Source organism: Pyxicephalus adspersus, chromosome 12 (genome assembly GCF_032062135.1).
Source record: "Pyxicephalus adspersus chromosome 12, UCB_Pads_2.0, whole genome shotgun sequence".
Taxonomy (NCBI): Eukaryota; Metazoa; Chordata; class Amphibia; order Anura; family Pyxicephalidae; genus Pyxicephalus; species Pyxicephalus adspersus.
Genome location: NC_092869.1, coordinates 36819125 through 36837483, shown reverse-complemented (window position 1 = coordinate 36837483; position 18359 = coordinate 36819125). Strand labels below are relative to the sequence as shown.

The 18359-nt window shown below is 37.6% G+C and overlaps 1 protein-coding gene across 2 annotated transcripts in view; it reads right to left on the bottom strand.

Moving 5' to 3' along the window:
* Positions 1–2409: 2409 nt before the first annotated feature.
* The window catches only part of KIF26A (kinesin family member 26A), an 88460-nt gene continuing 72510 nt past the window's right edge, over positions 2410–18359 (bottom strand). For both annotated transcript variants that reach the window (XM_072427769.1, XM_072427770.1), the window contains exons 8-16: positions 17821–18083; positions 17380–17563; positions 15521–15680; positions 14334–14496; positions 10417–13630; positions 9692–9882; positions 7450–7470; positions 5749–5899; positions 2410–5363 (exon numbers count right to left, since the gene is read on the bottom strand). In XM_072427769.1, the coding sequence (XP_072283870.1) occupies positions 5182–5363; positions 5749–5899; positions 7450–7470; positions 9692–9882; positions 10417–13630; positions 14334–14496; positions 15521–15680; positions 17380–17563; positions 17821–18083 (4529 nt within the window). In that variant the 3' untranslated portion in view covers positions 2410–5181. The remainder of the gene's footprint in view (positions 5364–5748; positions 5900–7449; positions 7471–9691; positions 9883–10416; positions 13631–14333; positions 14497–15520; positions 15681–17379; positions 17564–17820; positions 18084–18359) is intronic.

Here is an 18359-nt window from a genome sequence, read left to right as displayed (position 1 = left end):
AAATGTTAAAAAAAAAAAAAAAACATTTGATTTGGGCTACTTGACAAGTTCACTCTTGTGCAGAACTGACTTGGGGACCCTGTTGGCTTAGAGGGGTTTCTATGTCTAGCTTGGCTTGGACCTATATTGTTCACCTGAAGCAGACCTTGCACCTAAAAAGCAAGGGTGATGTTCTTCACCTTTCAGAAAGATGTGTAAAGTCAAGTAGCCTAAATCAAATGAGATGATCTTGCATTGAGCTACATCATCTTCTTTTGAGATTTGAGGTACAGAAGTTAAAATTCCCCATGATCACTCTGGCAGAATAATGGCATCATGCTCTTTATACAAGAAGTCGGGACTAGGTTACATTATATTCCTTTTTTCTTCCCTTCTGGTATTTTGTTTAATGTGTCATTTGTGTTTTTGCAATGGGGATACAAGCACTGTGCTAATAGTACAGTGTGAATTGAACCCTTGCATTTTAGCAACAGCTCCACATTTTAAAATAAAATTCCACTTTTACTGTCTAAACCTTTTAAATGTATTTATTTATTTACAACACATAATCCCATCCATCTATTTATCAAGCAGTTAATAATGTTCTAAAACAAACCTCCACAAGACTAATCGCCTCTTTCTTGTCCATTTAAATAGGTCCTTGAACAAAGCAAAGAAACCCTTTGGGGTCATGGCCATGTATTCTATATTGTCCCTGTCTGCAGTTATCGGTTTATAGTCTCCACAATTAAAATCCGCCAATCATTGACCTGTAAAATGACATTTAATTTTATGGCGGAGTCCTCACCTCTCTGCCCTTCATGTGATACACTGCAGCAAGCTATCAGAAATCATGGCATTGTTGTAGAAATGTAGTGCCAACTCACAGTGTTCAGAAAACATAGCCAATGCCGGTCATTAGTCATTGCGAGAAAAATAAAACATGCCTTGGCCATTTTTCCTGCAAAGCTGCAATAAAAGTGTGTAAGTCTAATGTACACCAGTGGAGGATGAAAATGGTGATTAATTTTTTGTATGGAAACAGACCATCTATATGGGCACTTTTGTCAATTTGAGGTGATTTCTGGTATTGTTTTGTACCATATTTATGTGAAAATTTTTTATTTGCTCCCGTTTTGCAGAAAGAAGTGGTGAGGCACAAATTATAGCACTTCCCATACAAAGCAAACCCCAGTCACAAAAAGGCCACAAAAAATGTACCTTTTTTGTGCACTAAATAAACCTAAAAAAACCTTTGCAAACTCAGATATTTACATTGTAAAACTAGCAGTGACCTTTGTGCTTTGTAGAATGCCTTTGCACAGAGCAACATTCCAGGAAAGGAACCAGTAGATTCTTCCTGCCTGCAGTAAATTAAAAAGGGGGAGTTTTCCATAAAAAGAGCAATGAATGGTATTGTGTATTTTTATGGAAAACTCCTGCTTAGAGGCGAAGGACAGGTGTCGTTTTTTAAAGGAAAGCAAGATTCAAATAAGAATACACTTATCTCTTGCATTTGCAAAATATTTGTTTGGCCCGGATTTTAGCTTTAAAGCCTTTGATGCTTTCTGTTACCACATTTTACATGTAGTACTACTGAAAAAGCTGAGAGTTGAAAGCTCATTCCCAGTTCTTTTTTAGGACCACAGAACACTCCCCTCTTTGGTATGGAGATGAGAGAAATGTTCTTTGGTGGATACTATTTGGCTAGAGACATCACAGTAGAGATCAGGCTTTCTCAAAAGTTTTCACATGGGGCAATTACTTGAATAAACCTTCAGGTCTTAAGAAACCCAGCTATAATTACTATATCCACAGCTCACGGTATATTATTAGTGTGTTAGTCAATGGGAAGAATGTCACAATTACAGATAGCCAAAAAATCATTGGTGTCAGTTAAAACTCATGTGAGATGTACAGATTGCTCAAGGAACCCGTAGCAACCTCTGAAAGACCCTATGGTTCCACCAAACCTTGGTTGAGAAACACTGGTTTTAGAAAGACAGTGCCAACTGGCAAATGCAAACACCCAAGGCACAGAGAGCCGTCTTCTTTAGAATGACAGATCTGTAGTCCTTTTTAATGTTATATTTTTTTAGGCTGAATACCTGGAGAAAGTCCAGAGGCAAAGTGAAGGCTTTCTGTTGGTAGCCCACTTTGTGAATCCAGGCTCAGGAGTTGCAGGTTTGGATAAGCATGTGATCTACGCCATATAAAAGTTCTCAAGTAATAGGCCAGAACACTGTCACATGGGGGAACATATTTCACTTAAGCTCAATCATCACAGCTTTATCCCCTAAGTGGACTCCTGTACGGACCACGAGTTGGTGAATTTACCTTGCATGAGGGGGGCTATGAGCAGAATCTATCTTTTTATAATCAATGTGAAAGTGAGTTTGTCCTGATGTGAAAAGGAAACTGTTAAACATATATTAATAAATGTATCTTTTATTCACAGATAAAAGTTTAAGTAAGGTATTGTACATTTATACAAAGGTTTTGTAAACCCCATATAAAAAACAAGATGATCAGAAAATATGACTCCATATGAAATGTAATAATAATACATACACACGTAAACCTTTTGCAAAGTGTTTGGCAAAATGGCAATCATACAGCAGTCGGTGCTTAGCCATCTCATACAAAACAGAAAAAATGCACACATCACATGCAGCATCTAAATAGGTCTGACCTGAGTTTTTGCCTTCCATAGAAAAACTGTAAAAAATGGATTACAAAATGCATAAGTAGTATTGTTACATAAAAAAAAAAGTTACATGCTTTTTGGGAACTATTACAGACTAAAAAAATTACACATCCATCTGCAATTTAGCATTTCCACCTTGAAAATTTCATAAGAAGGGTGTTTTAGTCGAATGGTATGGTAGAAAACTGAATTCTAAAAATGTTTTCAAAAACTTTTATACAGGTTTGTAAATGTTTGCGTTGTTGTAGTCGTTTACAAGGTACAAAATACAAATTACTTTTTGTTGTTGTTTTGTTGCATAAAACCAGCTTTTCTGTGAAATCAGAAGGCAAATTCAGGTATGGAAACAGAATCAATTATTGCTCCCGCTACAATGTTTCTGTTTTGTATTTTTACAAGGAATTTTTACATATACTGTAAAATTTAAATGTTGATACATTTAATGGTCTGCTTAGGTTTGCTGGCTTTAAATTCTAGCACCAAATAAAATAAAAAAATTCATATGAAAACAAGGCACTTGCTTTTTTGTAATAATACACACTTTTTTTTTTTTAACCATGTTTCTTCCTCTTTACACCAAGGGGTACCATTCTGCATTGTTTTGCATTAGGTTGACTGGCTCTCTACAAAACAAAAAATTAAAAGGGGTTTTCTACCAACAATGATTGGGGCAGCTGTATCCCTTAATGAACTTTACAGTCAGTGCTAACATATTATAGTAGAAGTATATATCCCTCAATATATCATTGAGGGATGCAACTTCATAAATTAGACTGGTGGACAGCCATGCCCACAATGAGCTTGGTAAGCCTCCTCCTGATAGTGGTTATATTAAAATAGCCAATGTATAAAGTTGTGTCCCTCAATGAACTATGAAGTTAAGGGTTTGCAATCTTAAAATTACACTGTGCCCCCACAATAGCTGAACGGGCCAGCCGTTGCTCCCAGCGTCCCTTTTCTTACCATTATACTAATGTTAGGTCTCTGTGCTAACTTAAGGATCCACACACAGAGCTAGCATCTTCCGTGCATGAGATGATTTTTTTACGAGCTTTTTTTTTTCCATTTATGTGCAAAGAGCAAAGCTGTTGCTCTTTATAATTGTGCTTTAGTTAAAATGACCCATTCTAAAATCCTGTAGTACCCCAGACCTCACTTGTTTTTGTGAAAAGCATTTTTTTTATTGAATGGGCAAACATTGACTGGCAGTCATCTACTAGATTGTAAACTCTTCGGGACAGGGTTCTCTCCTCCTCCTGTATCACTGTCTGTAATCGTCTGTCATTTGCAACCCCTATTTAATGTACAGTGCTGTGTAATATGTTGGCGCTATATAAATCCTGTTTATTAATAATAATCTATAGCCTATGGACCTTATCTTTCAGTATTTTTTGGTTTGGCATATTTGACATAAAATAAGTAGTGCATGGTCTCTATAGAACGGTCTATACATCTGCAAAGAATACTGCAGATTTTCACAAAAAAGGCCCAGGACAAAGTTTAATGACTACAAATGGATACAAACATGAGGAATGCACATGGAAGATTAGAGTTTAAAGCCCTGCAAAGCTAGCTATATAACTAAAGTCCAAGTTTATTGTAAGCACATTATAAGCAATTTTTATGCTATTGTGCAATACTCTTCCCCCGTCCATGGTGTGCAAACAATTACTGAGGCAAACCATGAGATACTAATTCTAAATTAAACAGGTGGATTGGAGGGTTTTTTGTGTGGTAAAGCTGGATTAGGTGGGGAGAATAATTACTCCTCAGTGCTATATTCCTTTATGGCCCTAGAAGTGGATTTAAATCTGATGGCAAAAAAAAAAAAAAATAAGATGGTTACTGTGTATGGTTTGGCAAAGGGCATATTCACAATATTTCTCTTTAACGCAATATATTAATGTGAACAATCCTTGTAGCAAAAACATGACATGGCATCTGTTGTAAACAAGGCCTGGGCTCCTGTAAAAACATTCTCCTAAACAAGTAAAGAGATTGTTAAAAAAAAAAAAAGCAAAGATGTGTACCCCTGGCCCCATGTTTCCAGAGCCAATATTTTATAGACCACTGCTGGAACATAGTTGGTTATCAGTTCTTCTTCTACCAGTTAGTAGCAGCTTGGAACCATAAACTATTCCCTCCAAAGCTGCAAATTGAAGGTGGAAACCCCTTTTGACTGGAGCCTAGTGCGGGACTGGTATCCCAAAGCTTCAGCTATTTATAAATGCTTAAGCACATAGGCCATTCTATTTCCTGCTGGTTCCAACATAAAACTAGACTGCTCAAGTAGGCTAAACCATGTCTGAGGCACCATATTCATTGTGAAACATTACAATCCATCATCGGTTTCAATCCAATAACATTCTTTACAATTTTACATTTCCACATTCCAATGTACATTTTTTGTTTTCATTGCACGGTGCAGGATCGTTCCCAAAAAAAAATCTTCATTCTATGGTCCATTAGTCTATATTCATTCGTGTCCATCTTCTTCAGACTTCAACTTCTTTTCCTCCTCCATCTTGCTGATCTGTGATTATCCCAATATCGAAGCAGGTTACCATCATGACATGAGATTTGCATACATTAACACAGAGCTCCAGGTCTTCAGTGACTTGTTCCAGTGCCTCTAAATACTCCTGAGATTCCTCCTCCAGACCTGGGTCCATCTCAACTGTTGGTGAAAAACCAAAGTATTGTATAGGTAAAATTAAATTGTGTTTATTTTTCAGATATGTTTCCTAATATAGTAGTCTGAAAGTGAACCTGTACTTTGCCCACTGGCAGTTAAGTAAATCTAATTTACATTTTAGTACAGAAAGTATGAAAGTTATTCCCCTCCCTCTTGAAAGGCAACGCCGGTAACTTGGCAACTGGCTGTTTAGACTTTGTCATTAAAGTAACCAAACAGACCCAAACAGTGTGGCAATGACAACAACTGTTAACATTACACTAATCATTGCACAGAAAGAGGGAGAACAATATATAATGGTATAAGGTAGGTGGACAAAATTTGAAATGTGGGCAACGAAACTTTCCTAATAACCAAAAACACATACACTGTCCTCTCCACTTGTTTGGATCCATCATAAGTCGAGCCTTGGTCTCCTCAAGCTCTTCTTTTAACAGCTCATACTTTGCCTTTAAATCACGAATCCTCTGTTGCCGTCTTTCAGCTAACTTCAGTTTAGTGTTGAAGTACATTAGACCCTTTTAATTAAAACAGAAAGAAAATGTAATGATACACACTGATATATTTTAAACATGCAATTAAAAATGTATTACACAAAATTTACTTGTGATCAGGATCCATCCACCAAAAACTAGATTTGTGTGGTTTTTATCAATTATTCCCTATGATGTTCCTGGGACTCTACTGGTAACATTAGAGCCCCAAATCAGCCCATCCACAGCTAGTGAGGGAGAGTCAGCCTTTTGGTTACTTGTTTTACCCAATGGTGTAGGAAGAATAGGGTTTCAAAATCCTACCAATGGAGACCTAGATCCACAAAAGCCAGCTGCACATTGATGATCTCAGCTTAAAAAATTATTCCAGACACCTTGTGTTTAGAAATACCTTCTTGGACCTCCCTGCTCTTACGAATTTCACTCAAGAAAAAATGTATTCCTACAGATTTTGCTAATTACTGGATAAAACCGGGAGAACTGTTTAGGCATGTACTTTGGAAGAATAAAAAAGGAATAAAAAGAATTAAAAAAGGAAGCCTCTTTGAATCTATGGACACGTGGGGAGCATAAACAGGCCCCATAGCATGACTGCACATTAATCTTTGCACACTAACACTATAGAGAGGGCTTTAAAACAAGGACATTCACGTTTTTTTGTGCCAATGGGGGAACTGAGAAATTGATCATCTATTAGCAGTCCTTCCTTCTGGCACCACTTTGGCAGTTAAGGGCTTCTAATCATTCGAGTAACTTGTGTGTACCCAAATGAGAGATTAAAGTGAGGGTAAATCCAAACTTTTGAGTTGCCATTGGAACAGTAGAAGACAAAACATGTTCTAGGGACAACTGTCTGAGAGATTTTGTTTCATTACATTGGAACTTCTTTTCCCTTCCTTTTTTTTTATCAGGACAGGATGTTAAATACAAATCGTTTAATTTCACAAAGATAGGATTTAGGACCCAATATATTTTTTTGCCGAAACCGTCTGAAAGTTTTTTATTCATTCTCTAATTTGGATAACTGGGGAATGATCACATCTAATGCAGTTTAGCTACAATCATTTATTAAAACCACTATACTAACCAATTATATACAAAGCAAAATGCAAACAAATTAGATAATTAAGTGAACATGATGGTCCAGTTATTTAGCTTTCAAATCCATATTATAGAAATTAGGAAACTGAATTATTAGACTGAAAACTGACTACTTTAAAGCCATGTTTTGTAAAACATAATTAGAACAAATTAAATAAGTACATAAAGATTTAAATATTACATTTTAGCAAATTGTTCAAGGAAAACCTAAGGAAGTGGAAGTGCAGTGATAACCGCACTGCTGGTAAAAACTTGCAGAAATAGCTTTTAACCGCTGTCATTTGTTCCAATGCCTAATCATAGGTTCTTAGTTGTTTGCATTTGAAATGTGGTAAACTGGACATAACCTAAAGTTTTTCATTTTTAACTTTTTTCTTTATTTTGTAGAAACAATACACACTTCATGAGCATATCTTTTAGAATTCAAGTACAAGATAAGATAAGATAGCATTTTGTCAAATAAAGATGCTTACCTTTTCCATATCTTGAAAAGTCTGAAAAATAAAACATAAAAAGACATGTTAGAAAGAGAAACAAACATGGGAAGCTAGTTACTTAGTTTTGTGTGAATTATATTTTTGATGCAAAGGTGCCAGCACACAGAAGCTCCAAACCTTTAAGCCAAAACTTTCCTGAAGAAACTATGAATTTATATTTTTATAGCTTAGATTTCAATTTGTATTATTTCATGAAGAGCCCAGACGCCTTTTAGATGCTTAGGGCTTCAGTAGAAATGGTGAACAGCAGTAAATCCTGTGCTGTTTACAAATCACTTCTCTGCAAGAGGAGAGGTTCACCATGATGATAGGAAGAGGAACTGCTGTTGGATGGAATTGTACATGCATTTAACAGCTAGTTTGGTGCATATGGAAGCTAAAAATTGTGATTAATTTACAGCTAGTGGTAAAAGCAAATTCATAAAAATGCATAAGTTACTTTTATTTTCTTATTGAAATATTTGTTTTTTTTCTCTTTTAAGTTTAATGCCTTCCAACATTAAATTTGCATTAGTATCCCACTTATAACTAGAGCAAAACGTTGAACTTTGAATAAAAGTATCTTAGTGACAAATTGACTTGATCCCATGTGAAACAACAGTACATACTTGCTGTCCTGATCTAAAATGGAGCTTGCATGGCTCTTTAAACAAATTTTTAGCCCCAACATTCATCAGCTACAGGCTGTTTTTTGATCTAACCATAGGCAATTGGTACTATGAGATAAATAACTACCAAACATACATTTCTTCTATACATTTCACTGGTGGATTTGTATCCTGTAACACAAGTACTTCTAAAAAGAATCTAGGACTAAAAAAAGGTAGAAAACTTATGCATGGAACTTATTTAATGGGAGAAATAAAATCACTAAGTTTTTTTTTTTTTTCGCCTTACAACAAAATCAATCTAACAAGATCTGATTTAATAACACATTAACTGAAAAGCCTGATATGATTTACATAAAGAGTTAATGATCCCAGTGCAAGAGAGTAATAAATGTCTATTGAGCTGGATCAGAAGCCTAAAGCCCGCTCGTAAGCTGTTCATTGATATTCCCGGCTCAGAACACCCATCACTTTAAACAGAATTAATTGTGCAGAGCAATTATTTTAATCTTTCTTGCTAAGTGCACCCCAACATATGAATCATAAAACCAACAACTGTGGCATTCTCCTTGCATCCAGTTTCTCAAATTGTCCAGGAATCCTTGGATCACTAGCTGGGTGCAAATCCCTGGTTTAAATTTCTAAATATATTTGTTTTCATTTTCTAAATTCATGCTATTTTTCCATTTGTATCAACATAGTTTAATTTAAACTACCACTTGACCTACCCACAAAATCTGCAGCCACTTTGACCATACCCAACTAGGTAATGCAAGAATGTTGAATATGTTAATAATGTAATTGTGGCATAATCTTATGAAGCAGTTCAGGAAACAAGCAAAATTGTTCTCTATTTAGTTCTCCAACTAACCTAAAAAAAAAAAACTCTTCCATTTACTTTTCGAAATTCCATTGTACCTTAAATGCAGAAATCTTCCTACAGGGTCACTGGTATTGTGATTTTTGTGCACTAAATCCTATTCTCTGTCACTATTCATACTAAATATTTTGATGCAGGACACCCATAAATATCACCTTTCCCATAAGTCAATGCATTTTAGTTAACTAAAATTTCCAGATTTTCACTAAAAATGGGAACACTTAACAGTTGCTCATTCCTAGTTATATGTGTACAAAAATGTTAAACTTCTGAATGGAACAATTACAAATAATGTTCCAATGTCTGGATTGCTGGATAGAATTAGAATACCAATCTAATTGTTTGAATGAAATAATCTTATTGATAGTCTGATTGAATAAAGTCAATTTTTGAAAATTTGTCAGGCCAATGCAATTGATGTAAGGTGTTTTTAAACATTATCTTTACCAAATGATCAATTCAGATAAACAAAAATATTGTTGAATAGGTGTATTCCCGCATTTGTGCCAGGTATATGTCCTTGTGGTGTATACACAGTTCCTATTGGCTAGCCCTTTAAGCCCCCAGTCATTCTTTTGACAAGTTATGCTGTCGGTGAACATGATGGCAACCATAAGGAGATTTGGAGTTCTGTTTTATGCTCACAGCAAAGTTTTAATTTCTTTCAAACTATAGATTACAAAGTCCTGTAATATAAAAGAATAAAAGTGTAATATAAACGAGTACTGACCTCTGTCTCCTCAGGCCGATGCCTCTGTAATCTTTCCACATCATCAATCTCATAGACTTTAATTTCAAAGGGTTCCTTTAAAGTGCCAGGTAAAGGCGGCAAGTCGACCCACTGACCAGTGACATTGTTCTTCCGGCTGGTTGTTGTAGCTTCAGGGAGCGGAGCTGGTATTAATCTTCGGCGTTGGAGTCCTTTAAAAAAAAAAATGGAAAATTTGAAGTACAATAATAGCACTGACAAATTTTCACATAAATTAACCATTTAAGTTACAAATAAAGAACAGTCTCTACCCCCAACAGCTTTACAGGTTTGAATTTTGTAAGTGTTTTTAATTGTGCGAACCCAATAACCGAATAACCAATAATTGGATTTAGTTAAAATAGTTTTAACATTTTTCAGTTTGTTTCAAGAGTTTATAGAAACTGGAAATGCTTGTGGTAGATAGCAATAATTCCATGCAACACTACAGCATTTGGCAATGGTGGGCTTTAAATAGCTTCATATTATATGGAATACCTGGCTGCGAAGGTAACCACAATGTCCAATAAATTTCTGCACAGGTATGGGCACCATTGAATTGCATACATATTTTGTTAATGGTATTAACTTTATTCAACATAGCAATTACCAGTTTTAGACGTCTGCAGTTAGGAAAGGACGATGGACAAAAAAAAAAATTTGTGAAAAATAGGAATTCTACATTTCTTTAGATTCCATTTAGTTACCTCTTTTCTTGGGAGACTTTAAGCTCCTCATACGTCCAGATGATGACATTCCGCTTTCTCTCATTGAATCATGCGCTGAAGAGGCGCTCCCTGTGGCTTCACTATCGCGTATCATGCTCTCATAGCCACTGCTCCCACTGTGATAAAAGAGAGCTGTCCTACCCATTGCCGGTGGCAGCTCCCCACTGAGAACACTGCTGTTGTCACTGCCATGACCACTGCTGTATCTCTGTGGTCTCCTTGGAGCGGTTATCTTGCTATAAGGTGACGGCAAAACTGGTGTCTGAGACTTCTCATCACTAAGGTTAACACCACTGTCATTCCCACTGTCAGAGTCCGTAGATCCCCTAAAGTGACTTATCTTGCCAGAGCTGCCAGATGCCAATTCATTGACCCTGTTGTTGGCTGCCCTCAGGGCTTGTTTAGTTCCCATAATAGTTCCTCGGCCAGACTTGCTGCTTATGCACTGTACAGATCGGGAACCTGCTTTACCACTAGGAGGAATGCCGGAACCTTTCCCATTAGACTGGTTCAAAGACTTAACCGAAGAACTTAGAGACTTCGAGCCATTGGTTGAAAGAGTGCGGTTCTTGGTTAAACTGCTTGTTGCTTTTTGGGAAAGCGAACTTTTAGCCTGGTTGCTTTTGGAGGTGGGATTGCAGGAAGGTGGTGAGGTAATAGTGCTCGATGGAGATGGGACCCCAAGCCTTGGTACAGTTCGGTTCGCCTTGTTAATACTGCTTCCACTAGTGTTATCACGAGGTCCACTAGTTCTGGAGCCCATGGATGATACGCTATCACATCTTTCCAGAGACATGTGACTTCCATAGCGTTGAACATATTCAGATTTATTCGATTTACTCTTTAAGCTAGACACAGCTTTGGGTAGCGAATGGTCATTCTTGGTAACTTTGTTTACTTGCGTTTCACTGTCATCTTCCAAATTTAGAACAGACCGACTACACTCTTCTAACCTACCAAGGCTGTTTGAATGTAGAGGATTATTTTTATGGTCTAAGCTTGATTTCCTTAGAGGTGGTGCAGGAGGTGCTGTTGCACCAGGTCTTGGCAGCATGCTTGCTTTTTGAGGCAAATTCTTCTTTGTCCCTGATGATTTTAAACTACTGTCAGAAAAAACAGAATCTGATCCCCCTTTACTGCCATGATCTGTTTGAAAATTGTAGCTTGTTGTAACTCCAAGAGTTGTGGCTCCTCTTCTAAGCTGAGGTACTTTTGTAAGAGGTTCAGCTTTTTTGGTGGCAGCTTTGGAATCCACTTCACAGCCATCCACCACCCGTTGTGAACATGCCAGCATTGTCTGGGATTTCAGAGCCTTAGGTGTACTAGTTTGTGCAAGTTTTGAACTCTGTTTAAATTGATTGTCTGTACCCGGAATGGAACATTTAACAGAAAAATGCTGATTTTCAGTCCTTCCATCCATGGAATTATCCATCCGTGCTGTCCAAGGGTCCTCAAATGAGCCTTCCGTTTCATTCAATGCACTAGTGTGTGTTACAGATGAGGTAGACTTATTTTTCCGAGGAAGACTAGAGTGGATCGTGTCAAATGATAAATTACCCCGGGTGCTACAAGCTCTAGTCTGACTAGCAGCTTGGTAACTGCTTGGCATAGCTTTGGTTAGCTCAGAGATCTTAAGGCTCCTCTCATTGCCAGTGTAAAGTAGACCGGAACCGATGCTTTCACTGTCCATTTCGGAAAAGCAAAACCCACTATCGTTAAGGTAATTTTTGAGATTCTGGCCCATTTGAACATTTGTGTTCTCTGAATCCAAATTCAGGCAATCTACAATCTCGCTGCTTTTATTAATTAAGTGAGGAACTAAAGTGTCACAGTTTTGTGCTCCATCGCTTCTAATTGTACAAATGCTGACTTCGCTCAGCCATGAACTAATAGATGAGCGTCGGCTGCTGACTGTGCATTGATCCTCTGCCAAGGGCACCACAATATCAATGTTGACACCAGCAGCAGATATCTGTGATGTGTAGGCATCAAACTCATCATTAATACTGCTAATAATACTGACTGGCCTAGAGCCAGAGGCAAGGGCCTGCAGAGAGCAGTCACTGTTAAAGCTAATGACACTGGAAGGTCTACCACTGTCGACAATACCACCAATAGACAACTCTTCTACAACAGTGAAAACAAGTTCATCTTCTCCATTAAGTTCAACAGGCTTCTGCAAAGTCACTGTGGTGGTTAAGATATCACGATCAAAACCTTTGCCTTTTACTGAAGAGCAAAATCTGTGTACTTCAACTGGACCAGGCTGTTTGGGAGTGCTACTGACAACTGGAAATGTGCTGCCTAGTAAATTGTGCTTGTCCTGACTTCTTAATTTGCTCATGCCAATGGGAGGAGTTCTGACACCACTGCTTGATTCTGAGCTCAAGTGAGAGTTCATCTGAGGTGGTGGTGGTGCAGGACTGGGGAGAGGTCTTTTTGTAAGGTGGTTTTTTTCTCTCACTGGCGAATCAGCAAATGGTTTTGGTTGTTCTTTATTTTTGCTAGCACTTGGCAGTGGGCACATCTGCCTTTCTGTGATTGTCAGCTGATCTCCGTTTGAGAAAGAGTCCAAACATGTATTTTCGGCTTTGGCATGTTCTTGAGGCTGATCAGATAAGACATGAGGTGCACTTCTTTCTGATCCTGAACAGTTTTGTGGGAAAGAGGATGAAGCATTACTGGCTTGTCCTTTCTTGGGAGAATATGGTGGTTTCTCCTGTACTAGCATTGAGTGTGCATTTTCCATGGCTTTTGTAGAAAGAGCTACTGGGAGAGCTTCTTCATTAAGGAACCTTGAGGGATTCTCACTGCCGTCAATACACTCAAGCCTCTCTTGTAGCTCAGCAAAAGTGTTGCATTTTAAGTGATCATTATCAGAACCCCGAAGGCTTGATATGTTGTCTTTGCTTCTTTTCTTGAGAAGTGAAGGTATGATGGGAACAAACTCTGGAGGACCTTCATTGTCCGTCAACTCCTGGTCAGACAAAACTGCTCCATTAGGGCCAACATAGATAACGGTGTCACATGACTGTTCACTACTAGAGGAATAGTCAGGATCACTATGCATTCCCAGCCCAAGAAAATCTGGATCAAGTGCTACTGTCCTTGGGTGAAAGGGTCTCAAATGTGGTGGCCTACGGGAACGACCTTCTTCACAGGAGCTTTCTCCTCCAGAAGAACTTGATGCATACTAGAAGACAGAAGGCAAAGACATATTTAGCAAGCTATAGCATATGATACCTACATCTATTTTTTCTACTCTGCTTTGGTGTAAAGAATATCAATATATATTAGTCTATCAATGAGAAAACAAAGACCTAACAATGTGACAAAAAAGTGAATATACATTTTGACATCCATGTAAAAAGTTCCATGACTGAGCATGCCAGAAATAAAAAGCTATACAAAAGGAACAGGAATAGTTTCTGCTCTCATCATGTAGTTTTTTTCCCCAGGTGAAAGACCCTTTCAAATTCTGCTCCTGTGCTGAGGTGTTTTGTCCCATCACTGTCATATGCTTTACCTAAATCAGGCTTTTAAGTGAACTGTGGGTGGGACCGACCCTTTAAATAGGTGACCTATTTAAAACCATAGCAACCACTCAGATGTTATCTTTTACTGTTACATCAATTTGACACCTGTTTGCTATTGGTTATCGCACCTTGGCGCACTCACCTCTGCACTACAGTAATAAATTAGCAATTTTTTGTACATTTGTTCTTATAAATATATTCAGAGTATTTTTTTAACAATGCTGCACTATGACATGAAGAGGAGAATGTAAAAACAATTTTGCATACTATTCATACAGCCGCATGCCTTTGACATCAAGTAGGCTCAGAACCCACAACCCCCAATCCCCCCTCCCTAGTACAAAGAAAGAACAAACTAACCTTGGATTTTTTCTTTCTCATTCGATGAATCCTTGAAGCGAGCTGAACGGTGGTAAGGGATTCTGGGTAATTTGCTGGAGAATCCGAGATGTGTGCAATCATGGTTGTTCGGCAGTTAATATTCCCCAGAGATTCCCTCAGGAGCATAGTTAATTTGCTGTCCCTATTTAACAAGGGAGAATGTGGATTAAAATTCTGCACTGGGCATTTGTTCCCGAGGAAAGAGACATTCCCTTTTTTTTTTGTTATTCCAGCATTGTAAGGGCATGCCAACAAGCATGTAAAAGGATTACATTAAAAATACCAGCTGTTTCCAGAGCTATAAATGACAGCTAGCTGTAATTTAACCTGGCCAGACTGCCATAAACTTCAATGCAACTTGGTTAATGCCCCCTTGGCTACTAAGGGGGATTAATTATTTCCATTTTTGACACCAGAATTTGCAAACAATTCATGAAATGAAGCAGTTAGTCATTGGTAATCATAAAAATTGATGGAAAGTAGGTCTGGTTAGCCTCCTTTTATGATTTATAACACAAAGAACAGGTACAAAATCAGTGTGTATGCCTACAACATTTGAGGGTATGTTTCATTTCAGTTTGTTTGTGCTTTACTAGACTGACCATATTAATAGGGCTCGGTTTCAAAGTTCTGAAACCACCAAGTTTATGGCACAGGTCTTTGGCTCAACAATGCCCAATCTGTTTCATAAAATAAATGTACAATACCATACATTGCACATTTATTTGATTGCAACATTGTCACCACTTTGTTTTCCCACCAGAAAGAGAATAAATAGCGTAGAGTTCCTTCCAATTTGCTCAGATCAGGGTTTACCTATAGCTAAGGATTATTTCTTTTCAGCACATGTGCACACATGGTACCTAATAGGTCCTAAGTGCTGCTGATCCCTCTCCTACTTGGAGTGCTACTGTTTTACACGAGACTGATATTAGGTTAAATTCAGATATTTACACTAGTTGCATTAAAAATAAAAGAATTTATCTTTCATAGTCATGCTGGATACATTTTAGGGGACTTTCAGGGATGAAATATAATGAGTAGCGAAGAATGGAGTTGGGGGGAGGGAGGCACATGTAAAAAACAAGCGTAAAATGAGAGGATACAAGAAGCTGAAAAGTAAGGATTCAGCAATACAGACATATGATATGAAATAGAAGGCTTACCTATATGGGATGTGCTTGGCTCCATTCACTAGAGCCATTATAACACTGCCTAACGCATTCAGCGATAGACATAACCCGCCTCCACCATCACGGCTTTTACTCAGCACTTTTTCACAGCTCCCAAGGTCAATAAGGTGCAAACGACTGCGTCCTCCTGACACTGACAAGTAAAAAAGAGACAATAAATGTAACATTTACTTTTTAAATTGAAACAATGACAGGCATTGTGTCCACTATGTAGGGCAGCATAAAGTTTACATAAATTTTGCAGGGTTAATATTCTAGGTAATGCAATTTATTGTAAGTATTTATCATTAGCATCTTCCTACTGCCTGCAGGAAACTGATGACATCATTTAAGCCAAAGCAAAGTCATTGGACTTGAGTTTAAGAAAGGTCTTTTAATAATTAAAAAATGAAGCTTTTCTAAAATTATTCTTTTTATTTATATGGTAACATCAATAATTATGTATGCAGGCTTCCTGAAGGTCCACTTCAGCCAAATCCTGTAGGTAATGCCTTGCTCTACGCACTTTAAATGTTAAAATATTTATTTTTTATTCAACTGAGCTGATATAATTGGCCTGATATGTATCATTGTATGCAGCTGCTGAGTAAAGTTAATTTAAATTATTAGACATACATACAGTGTCTTTTAGCTAACCATCTTGCCTTTTGCATCCTAAAGAGTACAATGAGTGTGTTTACTACATGTAAGTGGTCTTTAGGCTGTATAGGCAGTACATGCTTTCTATTCTTGATTATCTGAGGAGGAAAATAAAGCACTTGACCTTTTAATACTTCACAGCCTTACTTAGACGAGCCCGGCCATTATTTAATCCTACATCCACTTCCTTCCATTTTGTATTCCCTCAGCACAAATTGGCCTCTAAGAAACTACAATTCTCTATTCAACAGTAGGAAGCCCCATTGTTTCCCATGAACCTGCTAAGAGCATCAGTTTTTATGTGCACCTGTAATACTTGTTGAACAGATTGGATTTGTTCAAGATTTGCAGAAAAATAACTTTAGACACTTTTTGGTTGAGGCCAAACTATAATAAATAAAGATAGTCACAGTCTCTTTTCCACACACCAGAATGGAAGACATAAAAGGAAGATATGGGATTAATCTGATGTTATAAACCCAAGGTTCTCTGATAATCGCAAACCCCTATTCGTGAGGTGCTCTCATTTGCAAAACCTTTCAGTTATTTAAAAGCATGCTGTAGTGATTTTCATCCTAAAGTGAAATTTGCCTTGCTGACTTCAATGGCCCTGTAACATACATGCACTTTAGAAACAGTAAAATGAAAACTACTGTTCAACATACTTGTTCAAGGTCATTGGCCCTGATTTATGAAAGCTCTCCAAGGCTGGGGAGAATACACTTTCATCAGTGAGGCCTGGTGGTCCAGCAAACCTGGAATGGATCTGGTCCAGGATTCAAAACATTTGATAGCAAATGATTTTAAAAAATCCATTCCATGTTTTCTGGACCACCCAGCTTCACTTCTGAAAGTGTATTCTCTACAGCCTTGGAGAGCTTTCATAAATCAGGGTCATAGTCTCAGCAAGCAAGCACGAGAACCATTGGATAAACATCACCTGACAGTCGAGCGTCTGACATTTTCAGACATAAAGGTTGGCAAAGGGGCTTCCCTAATTCTTAACTACAGGTTTCTTTTCAGACTAGTTTATTCTTTCCTATATATTAAGCGAAAAAGTTTAGAGTACTCTACAAAGTTTAATTAGAATCAATTAGACCAGTCGTGTGATAATACCTTTTGAATAGTACAAATCTCTGCTTTAACAATACCATACTTTTTATGTAAAATACATACTATAAAATGACACATACTTCCTCCTTTGCCACTTTTCTCCATCCTGTACTGGTATATGTGAAGAGTAAAAAGCATATGAGAATTCCTCCTGTCTTCTTCATCACAATCGGGCTTACTGGTGCTCCTTGCCGCTAGAGCCGCATCAAGGAAGTGAGCAGCTTTTTCTGCTGTGGGGGCTCTCAGCTCACTCTGGTTTTGAAGCTGCAAGCATGAGGAAAAAAAACACTTAATTAGGATAAGGGTGTTCTTTCTACCACAACCGTCCATGTCTCCCGGGCAATCAAAAAAACAAATATGTACGCCCAGGGACTAGGGATTCTGGTTCGTAGGGAAACAGGAGTTTTCATGAGGTTCTTAATGGCCACAAAAAAAGAGATTCAAAAATCACAAGACCGTTATCTAAAAGGATGAGAAAGGGAGAAACTTCTAAATAAATAATCCACAGAATGGCATTATACCTGAGTTCCGCATATTGGATCTTCTCGGAGATAAACTCCTGGGGATTGACCATCTTGAAGGCTACCGGTGGCTACTTCAGCTAGCAAATCTTTAAGGTTTTCATCCTTTCCATGGATTTCCACAGCAGATACCCGAATGGAGAAGCGAGTGCCGGTCTTTTCTCTCCGCTCATTGATTAGCTTGAAAAGCCATGAGATTGCACAAGGAATAATGCCAAGGCTTTGTGTAGAGGCATCTTTGCCAATCATGGTGTAGGTCTTACCTAAATGAGGAAGCACTGTTAGATTCTGATTGTCCTAAGGACAATGGACACTTTTGTACAAATGATCAACCACTGATTGCCACACATTTGTCCAAAAGGAGAAAGAAAAACTGTTAGTTCCCAAAACCTTTTTTTTCTTTTTAAATGATCACATTATATCACATCACATCTACTCCTTTCATTTTTTTTTAATAAAAAGGGACAATATATTTAATATGAAAAAATACATAGATGGTGTGGTATTTTAAAAACATTTATTTAAATGGGAAACCAAAC